Below are 15340 nucleotides of genomic sequence, written 5' to 3'. Positions count from 1 at the left end.
CACAGCATAAATACTAATATAATATCAGATTTTTCTTATTTATCTGTGCCTAGTGATGTAGATTAGTCACAGGATTGTAGTCTTCTCAAATGGGCAGAAGGAAAAAGCATAGGTAGGAAAAAAAAAAACTAGAAACTTAAGAAATACGTATATACCAACAGCAGAAGCAGAATCCTAACAGCAACTTCAAGTTTTTAGTAGCATTCTCTAGCAAAGTGCAGTCCTTTGAATCTGCCTGCATCAGAGATGTGTGATTTCATAATAAAAAGTGCTCATGCCTGTTAGCCACAGCAAGAAGCCAGTATTAGTCTGTTACACGTTACAAAACCAATGAGTTTATTCAGAACAAATTGACTAATGAAACATCCATGCAGAATTGCATTCATGAACTTGATCAACCACCATGTACATTTACTAGCTACCTGCTTTAGTAATAGTTGTTTCCAGTTTCTCCTACTACGAGGTGTTCTATAAATTACAAGCATGACAAAAGAAGCACTTCTTTTGTGGAATAGCTGACCTGAGCTGCTGGGGGTTTTCGTGGATGCCCACGACCCAATAATGATCAGATTTTCCTTTGCAATGCTCTCTTGTGTTACACACTGGAATCCAAGTGTTCCCGAGTCTTCGGTTCAACATCCGCACAATTCCCTCAGAATCCACGTAACAGGGGGTACCTGTTGGGTACAAATGTAGACAACTGTTCTTGCAGGCAACTAATTATGACGCGAGTAAGTTTGAACTGGTGGATACTGCTGGGAAATGACGTTTTACATAACTCAAAGGCAACAACCCAAACAGTACAACCTAACTGGGAAAAACGAGTTTCCTTAGAAAGATGCGCCACCTTCTGACAGCCAATACCACTGCTACTGACTCACGTCCAAATTTAAGACTTTAAAACATTTTATGAACTCAAATTTCTGTTACTTGGGTAGATCCCAAAGAACGTTAGCCATTTTACAATTACTTTTTTCTAGTTATTATACAAACTCCTCCCAACCTACCAGCTTTTCTGTGGGGACTTGCGCTGAGATAGTTATGTTGAACATGCCAATTATGATGCACTTATGCAGTTTATTTCTTTTTGCTGAGCAGGGCAACTGATCGGGAAATTTAATTCTGGTAATACTCAAGTGTATTCTACTCATAGTGGAAACATATTAAAGATTTCTTATAAATATTCATAAAGAACAGAAAAACAACTTTGTTTAGCATTGAGGAGATTTAGGGGGCGGGGAGGGGAAATCTAGGTCCCAGAATTGCCTTTACTAAGGGGGTGTTAGCTATCCAACCCCCCCTCCAAAAATCACCTAATATCTTCAATATTTCTCAATGTTATTCATACCTTCTGCTGAGAATCCAACCCACGTCAAATAGGACTTCTTTGTAAGAGAAAGAGGGTCTCCATGCAAAACTTGCTTTTTCTTTTTTCCTAGCTCCATCAGCTGTACTCCGAGGCATTGGTCCCCATCAAACCCAGTACCTAGGATGAAGTTGTTCAATGACTACGTCAAAAAGCAAAGAATTGTCTTGTCTCTTGGCTAAATTTAAATAAGTTTTGAATCAATAATTAATTCTAAGGCAGCATTATTCATGAATACAACTATCAGACAAGCGACTATTTGTCATTTTGGACATACAAAGCATGCATAACAAAGTAGTTCCTTAATTTCCTGTAGTAATTCATTCTGGCGTATCTGAAACCTAAATTTGATCTATTTATGCTACTGTTACAAAATTCTCCTGTTCCCCACAAGTTAATCTAGGCATCCCAATATAAAACATAGGCTTTGATGTCAGATTCCAAAAAGTTATAGGTTGTGACAGTAAAAGTGTCATCAAGAAGACAAGAAGAAGGAAAAGTAAAACTATTCTGGTGATTATGCACAAATATGAAGTATTTGAAGTATTTGAAGCCAGTAACAGACAAGGACTGAACGAAAGCACAGTTCAAAAAAGACAGAAGGGAGAAAATACCTCTGTGATAAATAACCATCAACTGCTCTCCATGTCCTGCCATGGACACCACAGGACCTGGGAGACTGAAGATCTCTTTCTGAACTCCTCCAGCTGTGAACAGACGAACCAATAAGGCACTAGTGGCACAAGCAGCCCAGCCCTGACCTAGACAGATAGCCTCAATATCTTCGTCCTTTGGCATATCTACCGTCCACTCCTTGTTTGTATCCCATGAGCTAAAATGAATGCAGTGGAGCTTGCTAAAAAAGAGACAAAGAACAGCAGTGAAGTATCACAAGAAGAAAAACACAATATCTGAAAATATATCATGCATTTTAACTACATGAATATATTGTGTTTCTATCAGAGGCCTAGAATCTGTGCCTGTCATAGGAACTGCGTCATCCTACAGATTACGAGTGGTCGTTTGCAAAGCTGTTACGTTATTATTCAAGAACTGAAGAGCCTGCTCAGTCTCCAGCACCGCAGATTTACAGCCTCTAAAGCATGAAGCAGAGACACTTCAGAGGTCTGAGTGGCGATTTTGGGATGGAAACAGATAAGCATCTTGCTTAATTAACATTGCAAGAACTGAAAGTGTTCAGTACCCCTGACAATCAGGCCTGATTGTAAGTCTGTCACATTGTGATATCATTCAGGAGCAAAAGATTAGGAACTTGGATTCTGCAGTCTTAATGATTGAAAATTGTCTGCAACCAATTTACAGACACCACAGCTTTTCATAGATAACTCAGATGTTTACCTCATTTAGGAAAAAAAAAAAAAGAAATTTTCAGAGTCAGACAACCAATACATAGAAATAATACTCCTACAGGTAAAGTTTGCTTTTCAAGTTATCATAGTGTTGTATGTGCCAGAATAGGCAGAAAGTTCTTCCTTCAACATATTTCCACAAAAAAAACAAACAAAAAAACCCACACAATACCGTTCTTAAATACAAGAGCAGAGTAGTCCTGCTGCTTTAAGTTTTCTACTATAGTTTCCTGAACTTGTGTTCTTCACATGATAATTCTTCAGCTAGCTCCAAACATCTTTCCATAGCAACAGCGTGAAAAGAAGTAGCAGAGCCCTTATGATTTATCATTGATCTGAGCTGACTGAAGGACTATTGTTCATGTTTACAATTTCCTTTGAGCTAGCAATGCGTGAACTTTCTAGTATATATACTTGAAAAAAAGGATTTAGAGAAAAACCTCAGGAAACAAAATACATCCTACAATACCTTGAAGTCTACAAGTAGGTGGGTGTGAAAATTCCTCCTCAAAAGTGGTCCCATAAATAAAAAAGCAAGATCAAAAGCCAAAAATCTCCAAAAAAAGCGATAAAAGCTGAAATATATGGAACATGCTAAGTGTAATTCCATACTGTGGGTTTGACAGAGCAAAGCCGTGACTTACCTTGCAAGTTCCTCTGTGCTTTCACAGGCTAGCAAAATAGCTTCAGTGGAGAGGTCAGCCATGGTGTGATTCAGAGAGTTGGGCAGGTGTGTTGCATGGTGTACGGAGGTATCATGAAATTCGATATCTATAGCATTGTCCTGCTCATCATTGTAACAGCGAATGATGCCAACAGAATTCCAGACCTATTAAAAATAAATAAAAATCACAGTAATAAAAATCAAGCATATTGACTGCCCTAGAACAGCCTCCTATAACCTCCTCTATCAGAAACAACAATAGGTGAGAGACTGGAGGAAGACTGTAGACTTGCAGAGTCAGGACTGGTAGTTTCTAAAACAGCTGAATTAGGCCCAGAATAATTTTGTTCTCATTGCTTAGCCAAATTTCTCGTTGCAGAATTAATCATTAACAACTTGCAGATATAAAGAAATAATGGGTGATGGATGGAAAAGTCCTAAAAGGACAAAAGTATCCACAAGTTCCAAGCTGAAAAGGAATTTCAAAACAGATTTGTTCAACTTCAATAACACAGGTACAAACTATATTGCTCACTTTAGTCTTGAACCAAATATTTATTTCTACAACAAAAGCAACCTAAACGTATGGCATAAAATTATGCTGTCTGCATTAGCACAAAGCTACTTTTCACCATTTAGTTCACGCTGTGAAGTATTAAAAAAACCACCAGACACATGCAGCTGGAAACGATTAGATTAAGACCCAGCAAAACCAGGACAGTGTTAACAAAGCAACTACATCTATGTGGCAGCACAGCCATGAGATTTACCATGAAACGATGCATGAGATGTGCAGGAGTGGAGCCAGGCTGGAATGGCTTTTGCCTGGGGGTTGGCAACGGCCCATCATAGAAATGCTGTTGTGTAGATGATGCTGGCAAAGCTGGAAAGCCACCAGTCTGATCATCATCGTCATCATCCTTTTCAAGAAGATTGCAATTAGCTTTTATCATCCCAATATCTAAAAGTTTAAAATACAAAAATACATTTATGTATTACATCTTCCAAGTATTACGGCAGAAAATAGGTTAAAAAAACACCCACAAAACTAAACCAGTGAAGACTTGACCAGAAAAATAAGACAGAATACATTTGAGCAGAGGATGCCAAGAGAGGATGCTAAGAGTCTGTCCCAATAACAGCACTCTAGAGCTCTGGAAAATTAGTTCGTTCTGTACCTAATGAGTTGTCATCGTCATCAAGCATTGCCCGTCTTGGATGGCTTGCAGTTGGCATAAGGTCATCATCATCACCGTGATCTTCATTAGCTCCAGTGGTTGGGGAAGAAGGTGGTTCGATCGCATCTCCATTTAAATAGTCGTCATCATCTCCATCAAAGAGATCATTGTAGTCTTTTGCCGCTGTACTGGCAACCTAGAACCATGTTAACAATTATCATTATTTTTTTTCATTTAGCATCTATCAATTATTATTAATTACAATTGTTATTTAATACTGGTAATTCCTTCCAGTACCTAAAGGGGGCCTACAAGAAAGCTGGAGAGGGTCTCTTTACTGGGGAGTGTAGTGATAGGACAAGGGGTGATGGCTTTTCAAATAAAAAAAGAGAAGTTTATAGAGATATGAGGAAGAAATTCTTCACGCTGAGGATGGAGAGGCCCTGGCACAGGCTGCCCAGAGGAGCTGTGGCTGCCCCATCCCTGGCAGTGCCCAAGGCCAGGCTGGATGACTTAAATAATCACGGTAACAATTGGTACTAATTACCTTGTCATTTGGTTTCTTTCCATCACCGATATCTTCCAATAACCCCAGATTTCCTTCAGTATCTGTATAAGCTATTTGCCCATACTTGGGGTGCCATGCCAGTCCACAAATGGAGTAATTTTTCTCATGTTTTGTCCTAAAAAGAGCATGAAAATACTGGAATTTATTACACTTCTCAGGGCAGAAGCATTACTGTAAGCAGTGGTAACACTTACTGGTATTAGAAAACAACATAATAAAATACATAACGTAAAATAATTCATAAGTTAAACTTCAGCATAAATAACTACTATAAAAAACACAGCAGGCCTTACTTTTCTATGGAGGAAATTATTTAAGCTTTAGAATCAATCAGAATCACATTCATAAAAGAGCTCCTGATAGATGTAGAAAAGACAAAGTAATTCCCCAGCAGCCGTACATTCCAGAACCATCCAGCTATAAAGCGAACACTCAGCTGCTTCTCTCGCACCAAACTGATGAGTTAGTCCTCTATCTTCTCCCCGCTTTATTCTCATGAAACAACCCTGCCATGAATCATTTACACGGCCTGTCTAATTCCTAACACGTGCATTAGAGTAACAATCATGTTTCTTACTCAAGACACTCAGTCACTAAAAGCCTCCCTTCTGTTCCTCCCTTTAGCTAACCGAGCTGAAGTGCCATTTGGCCCTTTTTTTTTGCCCATAGGTGAGGACGGCTGACTCACTGACGTGTCAGTGTTCCCCACGCCCTTCAGGAGAGGCATCTTACTGCCAGCGATCCTGGCGTTTGTAACCTGAGGAAAGATCTATTTCCATCAAAACCATCCTTTAATCAATCAGAAGTAAAATATATTCCCATTGCACACAGAGAACTAGACCACAGAATATGAACACAAGCCCGTATTCACGTCCATCCCCCGTCCTATTTCTAAGGACGCAATGTTTCCAGATTCTTTTAGCTGTGCAGAAAGGAAAGCAATACATCGTATGAATCAGAACGTATTTCTGTGCGTACCAGAGACGGTGGGGGAAGGCAGAGCAATGCCACGTTTCTGCCTGACAGTTACGCTCTCCTGGCAGCCGCTTCCTGGCAGAACGCAGGAATGATGTGGCAGCCCTCGAATTCCCGTCCGCCCACGAACTGAGGCATTAGTGTACCTCACCCAGGTTGCACAAGGCAACCTCCTCCTGCTCCCTTGGCTCGAGTCTAGACCGAACGGTGGCCCTGCGTTACAGCGTTGCCCCGACCTGCCAAACCCTTCTGATGTGCACTCGCTTGCGTTCCCTCTCCCGACGACCACCTCTGGGGCCAGCAGAGTGGGATTGCTCAGCCTGAGCTCTTAGGCGCTGTCTCCTGCAGCTCCACCAGCCAGCGTTGGTGGTATAGTGGTGAGCATAGCTGCCTTCCAAGCAGTTGACCCGGGTTCGATTCCCGGCCAACGCAGTTATATTTTGGGCCCCGGGACCTCCGGAACCCCGAGCGTAGCCTCCCAGCCGGCTCCGGACTTTGGGGGGAGGTTTGTGGCTCCAGCTGGAGGCACCCTAACTTTATGGGGCCCGACGGGATTCATCCCGGGGCGCTCGGAGCCGGCTGAGGTCATCTCGAGATCTCTCTCGATTATTTTTCGGTGGTCTTGGCAATATTGAGAGGTCCTCGTCCACTGGAAGCTGGCAAACGTTGCCCCAGTTTTCAAGAAAGGAAAGAAAGGAGACCCTGGTAATCACAGGCTGTCAGTCTCGTTTCAGTGCCTGGTAAAATCATGGAGATTATTCTGGGATTACTGAAAAACATCTGAAAGACAACCCAGTCATTGGTCATACCCAACACAGGTCAACAAGAAGAAAGTCCTACTTAATGAACGTAATTTCACCTAGTTGACCAAGAGAAGCCAGTACACGTGATCTTTTTGGATTTTAGCAAAGCTTTCAATACTGTCTCTCATCGTACATTCTGGACAAAATGCCCAGCATACAGTTAGACAAAAACGTAATGCGATGGGTGAACAATTGGCTGATGGGTCAGGCTCAAAGGGTTAGAGCAAAAAGAGCTACATAAGGCTGGTGGCCAGTCACTAGTGGGGTAAACTATTAGGAGCTGTTGACTCCCTTGATAGTAGAGAGGCTTTGCAGAGAGATCTTGACAAATTAGAAGGCTGGGCAATCACCAGCCACGTGAAGTTTAACAAGAGCAAGTGCCGGATTCTGAGCCTGGGACAGGGCAACCCTGGCCGTACTTATAGACCGGGGGACAAGAGGCTGGAGAGCAGCCCTGTGGAAAGGGATCTGGGGATTTTGGTCAACAGCAAGCTGAATATGAGTCAGCAGCGCGCCCTAGCAGCCAAAAGAGCCAACTGTATCCTGGGGTACGTCAAGCACGACATTGGTAACTGGCTGAGGGGAGTGACTGTCCCACTCTGCTCTGTGCTAGTGTGGCTCCACCTTGAGAGCTGTGTGCAGTTTTAGGTGCCACAGCAAAAGAGGGAAATAAAGCTAGAGAAGTATCCAAAGAAGAGCTACAAAGATGGGGAAGGGTCTGGAGGACAAGATGTATGAGGAGCAGCTGAGGTCCCTTGGTTTGTTCAGCCCCGAGCAGAGCAGGCCGAGGGGAGGCCTCATGGCGGCCTGCAGCTCCCTCACGAGGGGGGCGGAGGGGCAGGCGCTGAGCTCTGCTCTCTGGGGACAGCGACAGGACCCGAGGAAACGGCATGGGGCTGGGACAGGGGAGGGTCAGGCTGGGTGTGAGGGAAAGGTTCTGCACCCAGAGGGTGGTCGGGCACTGGGACAGGCTCCCCAGGGCAGTGGGCACAGCACCAACCATGCCAGAAACCAAGAAGGGTTTGTACCATGCTGTTAGAAACACGGTTTTACTTTTGGCTGGTCCTGTGTGGAGCCAGGAGCTGAACTTGATGATCTTTGTCAGTCCCTTCCAACTCAGGATATTCTATGATACTCAGTGGAACTTCAGCTAAAAGCTTACAGATTTACACTGTGAACCTCACCAAGACTTTTCAATAAATAGAGTTCTATATTTGCACAAATAAGTTTTGCAGAAGAGATAAAATTCTATTTCAAGAAGCAGCATATATTTAGGGAATTATGGAACAGCACTACATACCTCTCTATGCTCTCCTGGGTTTCCACCTTCCACACCACTATACTCCCATCCACACTTCCAGCTACCAGGTACTGTCCACAAGGAGACCAGGCCACAACATTCAAGGGCTAGGGAACAAGAAAATTTAGATAAAAAGAAGTATTACCAATCCATACACAGCACTCATATCCTGAAGTATAAAGCAGACACTCTGGAAGGAAAAAATCTTAATCTTTAGCAAACCACATCCAGACCACAAACCACATAATAGAGCTGGCTGCAGGTAGTTCCCAGCAAAACCATTCCTTAAAGATAGCACACCTATTTTTCTTCTAGGATATTTACCTTCTGTCACTAAAGGCTGCCATGAGGGCAAACAAAACCTAATTCTAGACATGTACACAGAAAGAGCACATTTTGCAAACTTGGCGCTGAACAAAGCTTTTTTTAAGCTTAATACAACTTCAAAAATCAAAATCAAAGACTGTGTTCTGTATCTTGTTAACATTCCAGTTGTTATATATCCCAGTATACCTTCAAGTCAGTGAAAAGTATTAACACAGACTCTATACATCTAACAATTATACTAGGAACGTTTTCTTTCACCCGAAAGTTTCCAAATAGATCTTGAGGTCAAAAGCAAGAAGATGGCACAGTTAAGTCTATTGTGTAGCTAAATTTCAAGTTAATAAAATAACGTGAACAAATGGTATCTCTACTGTGTAAAGAAATACTCTTGAGATTTTCCCGAAAATACTATGCATTTAGAACAATTTGTGAAAACAGATATTCTTCAGCTTCACTCAGTGACTCACCGGTTGACTTTAGAGACCTGGTGGGTCTCTAAAACAAATAAAATAAAAATATAAGATAAAATATAAAAAATAAAATATAAAATAAAATAATAAAATAAAACAAGGAAAATAGGGGAACCAGAGCCAGGTATATGTTTGACACTCATCTGGTATCTCTTGCTTTGGTTTCCAACATAAAGTAACAGGATCAGAAACGAAAGTGTAACCAATCATTACCAAGAGGAGGGGGAATAGAGCCGTACTGTCCAGAAGATAATTTCTGACAGAATAACATTTTAACTACGGAAGATTTAATAAGCAGCTTGTTTGTGTACCTACCTGGGCAATGGAAGTATCTGATAGATCAAATCGATGATCCCAGGTTTCTCTTCTGTATAGCTTAACAACTTTATCTACAGGAATTGCCAGCAACTGTTCCAAGGAGACAAGATTTAGGCAATTTAGAACAAGTTATCTTCCAAGCAAAACATTCAAAGGACTAGCATAGCTCCTTCATTCCAAAGTATCACACTTGTGGCTGTCTAAGTATTTAACAGTTCTCTTAGCATCCTAGCAGTGCCAACTGAGAAAGAAAAGAACGCTACAGAAGTAATCTTGAATTACAAGGTTCTTCAGTGCTTTCCATATGCAACACAGCAAATAATGGCTGTTGTCATTTCAATCTTCATTTCTTCCTGGCAGAAAACAGATGATAATGACAGCTGCAACATAAGGTTAAAAGTTCTTATTCATGAAACAGCTAACAAACACGCATAAATAGTTTTCAATGTTCTGAGCACAAGACTTATGTTCTTCCTTTTCCTCCCTCCCCAAACCTCTTTTGATCAGGTTACAATTTCTCTACAAATCTTACCTGAATAGCTGACTCCTGAAATACCTCATTTCATATTTCACAAACCTACACAACGTTACTGCCTGTTTACTTCTTGGGATTTGGGTGTGATTTTCTTTTTATTTGTTTGGTCTTCTGTTTTTATGACTGCTAATAACCTGCTTTATAATAGATGCAAGGCACCTTCCTACATTTCATGTGTGCACACACATACAAAGAAATAGAGATTATCCAAGTCAAAACTGTGAGAAAACACTGGAAAATACTCTTTAGACCCTGCACACTAGAACGTCAATAGTTTGGCAGAACCTATTCATCCTTTATTATTCCAGCCAATAGGCGAGGACAGAAGCCACAAAGCAATTTTTCCCCAGATGGCCAACTCTTGCTCAATTCCCTGCCCTTTACTTCAAGTATGGTGCAGCGTGCCTCGTGTCACCTGGGTTTGAATTTATCTGCTCCTTTCTCCTCTCCCCTTCGCATTATCAGATGCTGCAGGGCTATTCTAGGTTACGTGATACAAAGACACCTACACAGCTATGCAAACTTTTGTCCCCCAACCTCTTTTGGTAAGTGATCTGTACATGGTGCTCTTCCGTCACAGAACGGTTTGGGTTGGAAGGGACCTTAAAGATCATCTAGTTCTCACCTGTGTGCCGTGGGCAGGGACACCTCCCTCTAGATCAGGAACAACTTACTACAGAGGATATATTTGCACAGCAAGATTACTGATATGACCAAATTTAAGTACAGAAAGTCAGAATCGATGCTCTGTTGTGAACAATTAGATTACCTACCTCATGTACAATCTTCTTTCCTACCCAGCACAACATGACTGTTTAACATTGTTTTGGGCTGACAGCTGGCGAACAGAGTCTGGTACTTAAACAAGTAACCATTTCCAGGTTTCTGTTTTTCCTAAAAGTGAACTTCATCCCAAATATTTTCCTTAGTCCCTGGAGCTGGAATTTGCACTTGCCTGGATTGAATTCTACTGTACTTCCAAAGAGAAATGAAGGATTAAGATGTGGCTAAAACAATCTGTCACTTACCTTCCCACTGCCAGGTTGCCAGCCAAGTCTGCATATCGATTTAGCATTTATCACATCGTTACATTTCTGCAGCAGAAGCCAATTTGTCACGCATGTCTGAAAACAAAATATTCAAAAATGAGTTCTCTAGTTTCGTGAAAATCTACTGTATTTTAAAAATTCCTAAGGAAGTGTAGAAAAAGCTAAAAGGAAACAAGATGTAACATTTCTGGAACCAAAATAATCTCTTTCATCTGAATACAATGGCACCTACCCCCTTAAAAAAAAAAAAAAAAGGAAAAAAAAACACTGCAAAATACTCTGCTGATGTAGACGTGAAAATATTTTAAACTACAATGCAACAACTTGTCAGAGAAATGAGACCAGAGAACAAGTGTTTTTAATGAAGTACAGAACACGAGCTCACATATATTTTGGTTATAAAGAGAGATATCTAGCCAAATGGCATTCGTCAAATCCAGATTGACTGTAGGAAGGTGACACACATCAGCCTGAATCTCACCATACCAATACAAACATGAATGAATTGCCACATTCTCATATTACAGCACAGATGATATACATTACTGCCACAGTCCCAGGACACAGCCTAATTGCCCCAAAAGGCACCCACTGTCAGTCCGGAACACTAGATTTCACATTAGTAGTATGGTTTTGTTTTAAAAGGTAGCAATTACACGTGTGAAGTACATACCAAAGTGTATTTATAGGAGTAATTCCACATGGATTCTTATTCCAGTCAACAATGGCATTTACCAAAAATAATCCCACATACATGCAGAACTGCTTTTTTAACAGCGTTCACCTGAAACCCTCTTCTCAAGTCCCTGAGAGTGCAAGGCCAGCAGAGAGAATTATTTGCACAAATATTGCCAAGCTGAGCCCAATGACTGTATTACTAACAAATGATGTTCTTCGAACTGTGATTTACATCCCCTTTGTGAGTAATTGTTGTGAAGTGGGTTATTTGTTGTAGTTGTTTGATTGTGTTTTTTTTTTGTTTTTTAACAAAGTAGAATAGCAAGTCCCTTATCTTTTAAAAAGCCTTTTACTCATTACAACATGGTCCCACCTCTACAAATAAAAAAGGTTGACATGCACTAAGTCAAACTTTTATTCCTTGGAAAATTCCTTGGAAAACCAAGTACGTGTGCCACAGACAGAGAGCAAGAGAGATGAAAGCAATACTGTGCACAAGAACCCTTATCAAAGAAAAATGGGCATCACTTCACCAATCCTGGCATGTGAAAACCAAACCTCCTCCTAACATCAAATCAAAGTAACCACGTTCATATGATCAAGACTAACTACCCAGACAGCTTATAAAAGAAGATGCTGCGTAGCATCTCTGAACATCATTTCACGCTCACTGGTTAGTCTCCAATCCTGAAAATTATTCAGTATTTCATAGGGAGAACAGGAAAAATAAATAAAAACAAAATATATTTAGATAACTGTTTATTAGCATAAAAATTTCTTCCTTAACCCTGAAAGCAACTAGCTGAAATTCTGAAACCACAGTAGCCCTCCCCGTGGCAGGGGGTTGGAACTGGATGATCTTTAAGGCCCCTTCCAACCCAAATCATTCTACGATTCTATGAACCAAGGAATCCGATGGTAATTGCCACTTTCACATGAAGGGTTATTTTCAAATGCACTGAGGACGAAATACACAATTTTGACCAATGAAGAAACATGAACAAAGGAAATCAGGGATACCGCAGGCAGGAATAAGAGCCCACAGCTACCCAGGCAGTATTTCACACTCAGGCTTGGAATTTCTCCCAGAAATAGATAAAAGTATTCTATAAAGTACAGTCAAACTTCTTCCTAAAAAAATGAGTTCTCCATTCACTATCTCTTCTTTCAAGACTTCCAACGCTTAGCTACCCTTTTATTTGCATATTAATTTTATACATAAACATTTTTTTGCAAATACTACCAACAGTTACTGATGACATATCAAAGAAACATTTATTCCAGCAGGATTACTTTAGTCTAGTTCTTTTTGTTGTTGTCTGTGAAATCCCTGCTTTCTTAAACAACTAAACAGCTAAAGCAACACTGAAGCTAAAACAACTAACTTGAAAGGCAGGCCTCTTACCTGATCCGCAATTTTCCATACTCTGACAGTGCCATCGCAGCTTGCTGATGCCTGTGAAAGAGTTTTGTAAATGAATTAAAGACAATGAGAAATTAACGCTACAATATAATAAAAAAAAAACCTATAACCAATGCTACAGACATATAATACAGAAGTAGTTTTAAAAAGGAAGTCTCCCAGTTTAAACCATTTTAAGGCTTAAAGCTTTCTAATACTGTCAAATCATCTTGATAATACCACTTGACTCCAAGTGACTGTAATTACAAAAAAGGCTCAAAACTAATATTAAATTACTTTAGTGAACTACCTTTTCACCTCTAAAATAAGATCGGCATTAGATTCCAGAAGAACATAGATGGTAATTGAGTGGGAAAGCAAAGACTGAGCTCTCCTGGGAGGCAACAAATTCTCACACATTCCATCATCAGTAGTCAGCTGAAATTAAGCAGTCTGATGTGCCCACTCACTGTTGTTTTACTCCAAAAATAACTCCCCCCCCATGGAGAAGGAAATTCAAAGAAGAAAGTAAACAAGTTTTTGTTTTGTTTTTTTTACCAGATAAACATCCCTGGGGTCAAAAGACAGGCTTAAAACAGGAGCGTCGTGTCCTCGGAATGTCTTCTGCTTGCTGCTGTCAGTCACCTCCACGACTTTGACCATAAAGTCACTGTAGATCACAACGGCACAGTCATAAGGTTATTAACGTTAGTATCAACAGTGACAGAACATTTGTTTACAGCAATAAAAATTAAATTGGACACTAACTATCTTTTGGGGAAGTTGTAACTCTTGACACTATGATCTAAGGGAAAATGAGAATCTCAAGGCTTACTACAACAGGAGCAAGGTCAGATCGTCAGATCATTTTTATACAAATCAAAATTCATAACATATGGTTGCTCTCTGAAGAGGATATTACGTGCACACAGACCACATAACTGGTGTTAAACACATTAAATATAATATTCAATGAGATTCAGTGCTTAAGACCTGTGCTTAGATCTTGTTAAGTCAGCTTTCTGGTATCTATCTGGTAAATGGGACCTGTATTCATTATCATCATTCTCTTGGTCAAAAAAGATAGCACAATTATTTTATTTTTTAAAGTTTTTACCAAGATTATTAAGACCATTTATTGTATCAGATACAATAATTGCCTTTTTTTTCTTTTTCAACTTCACTCCCCTTTCCAAAATTACAGACATTGCTGCAGTTTAATTCAAAAAGTCAATGCTAATAAATTCTAAGTCAAAGAGCTCCCGTGACAATCTTTCAGTACTACTCCCTGTCATACTTCACTGCAACACTTTCAAAGAGGAATTTCGGGCTCTGTAGGGTTAGTCATTACCTTACCTACACACAGAATTGCAACCTCTGTTTTGTCAAATATCTAAATGCTAGCCAAACAGTCATAAAAAGAAGTCTATAAACTCTATTGGGAGACAACTGAAGTGATGTCAGCTCTTTAAATTAGGCAAAGCAACTTTAAAGAAAATGCAGGCAATAAGATTATTTAAGAAGCCACGGAACTATTTTTCAAACAGTTTAAGTGAATTTTGGCAGCCACCTCAACATTAAACTTATACAAATCTAAGTGTACAGACTTCATGTAATAATGGAGCAATCTGTGACAAGTAAAGGCTGCGTTCTTAGCTGCACTCCCTCATATCACCTCCTTCAATGTGTTGCAGAAGACCTCATCGAGAGGTGACCTCGGTTTCACAAGCTCTTTTTCCTAACGTGAGGACCCTGGTCAGGCTGCAGAAGAACTGGCTTTCTGTAAAAGTTTTTAGAAACAGAAAGAGCGTGTTGTCTGCTTAATCTCTCTAATCAAACTCAGATCCTGGGGCAGAGCTGTTCCCTCAGAACCGAGCACTGGCAAAGAGCCCAAATCCACGATCTCCGTCGGATTTAGAGATTAGAACAGTTACTGTCCCCAGCTGTCCAGTCGCCCAGTTTTGGTGAAGCTGGCTTGTCTGCTCTGCAGCTGCCAGAATTTACAGTCCAGCACGTTGATCCAAATTGCTTTCTAGTTCAATTCATGCTTAGAGGAGGCAGGCGGCAGATGTAATGTTCTGCCATCTCTGCCGTAGGAATGCAGGACAAATTCCAGTAGAGAAGCAGGCAGGCAGTCTGGGTTAGCTAGAGTACCTAAAGAGCTCACCAAATCCAATTAAGAACCACCTGAGCCGTAAATAAATGAACAAGAATGTTGCCTGCTTGCTATTTTGCCATCTCTGTTAAAGGACTGGCTTGTACTACATAATTTCTCAGGGCAGCATGTTTGCTTTTAACTAAACTATGCATTTAATCCCCCTCAGGGGAGTCTTGCAA

At 40.5% G+C, this 15340-nt stretch overlaps 1 protein-coding gene across 3 annotated transcripts in view; it reads right to left on the bottom strand.

Annotated features, from left to right (window-relative positions):
* WDHD1 (WD repeat and HMG-box DNA binding protein 1) overlaps positions 1-15340 on the bottom strand; it is a 32673-nt gene that overhangs the window by 11327 nt on the left and 6006 nt on the right. For all 3 annotated transcript variants that reach the window (XM_083837636.1, XM_083837637.1, XM_083837638.1), the window contains exons 5-16: positions 13562-13673; positions 13007-13057; positions 10903-10998; positions 9337-9429; positions 8225-8331; positions 5126-5261; positions 4579-4774; positions 4171-4361; positions 3381-3565; positions 1981-2222; positions 1349-1486; positions 521-677 (exon numbers count right to left, since the gene is read on the bottom strand). In XM_083837636.1, coding sequence (XP_083693762.1) covers positions 521-677; positions 1349-1486; positions 1981-2222; positions 3381-3565; positions 4171-4361; positions 4579-4774; positions 5126-5261; positions 8225-8331; positions 9337-9429; positions 10903-10998; positions 13007-13057; positions 13562-13673 — 1704 coding nt within the window. The remainder of the gene's footprint in view (positions 1-520; positions 678-1348; positions 1487-1980; positions 2223-3380; positions 3566-4170; positions 4362-4578; positions 4775-5125; positions 5262-8224; positions 8332-9336; positions 9430-10902; positions 10999-13006; positions 13058-13561; positions 13674-15340) is intronic.

Source organism: Anser anser, assembly GCF_964211835.1.
Source record: "Anser anser genome assembly, chromosome: 5".
NCBI lineage: Eukaryota > Metazoa > Chordata > Aves > Anseriformes > Anatidae > Anser > Anser anser.
The sequence above is the reverse complement of the archived record's forward strand: the minus strand, read 5'-3'. Positions and strand labels throughout refer to the sequence as shown.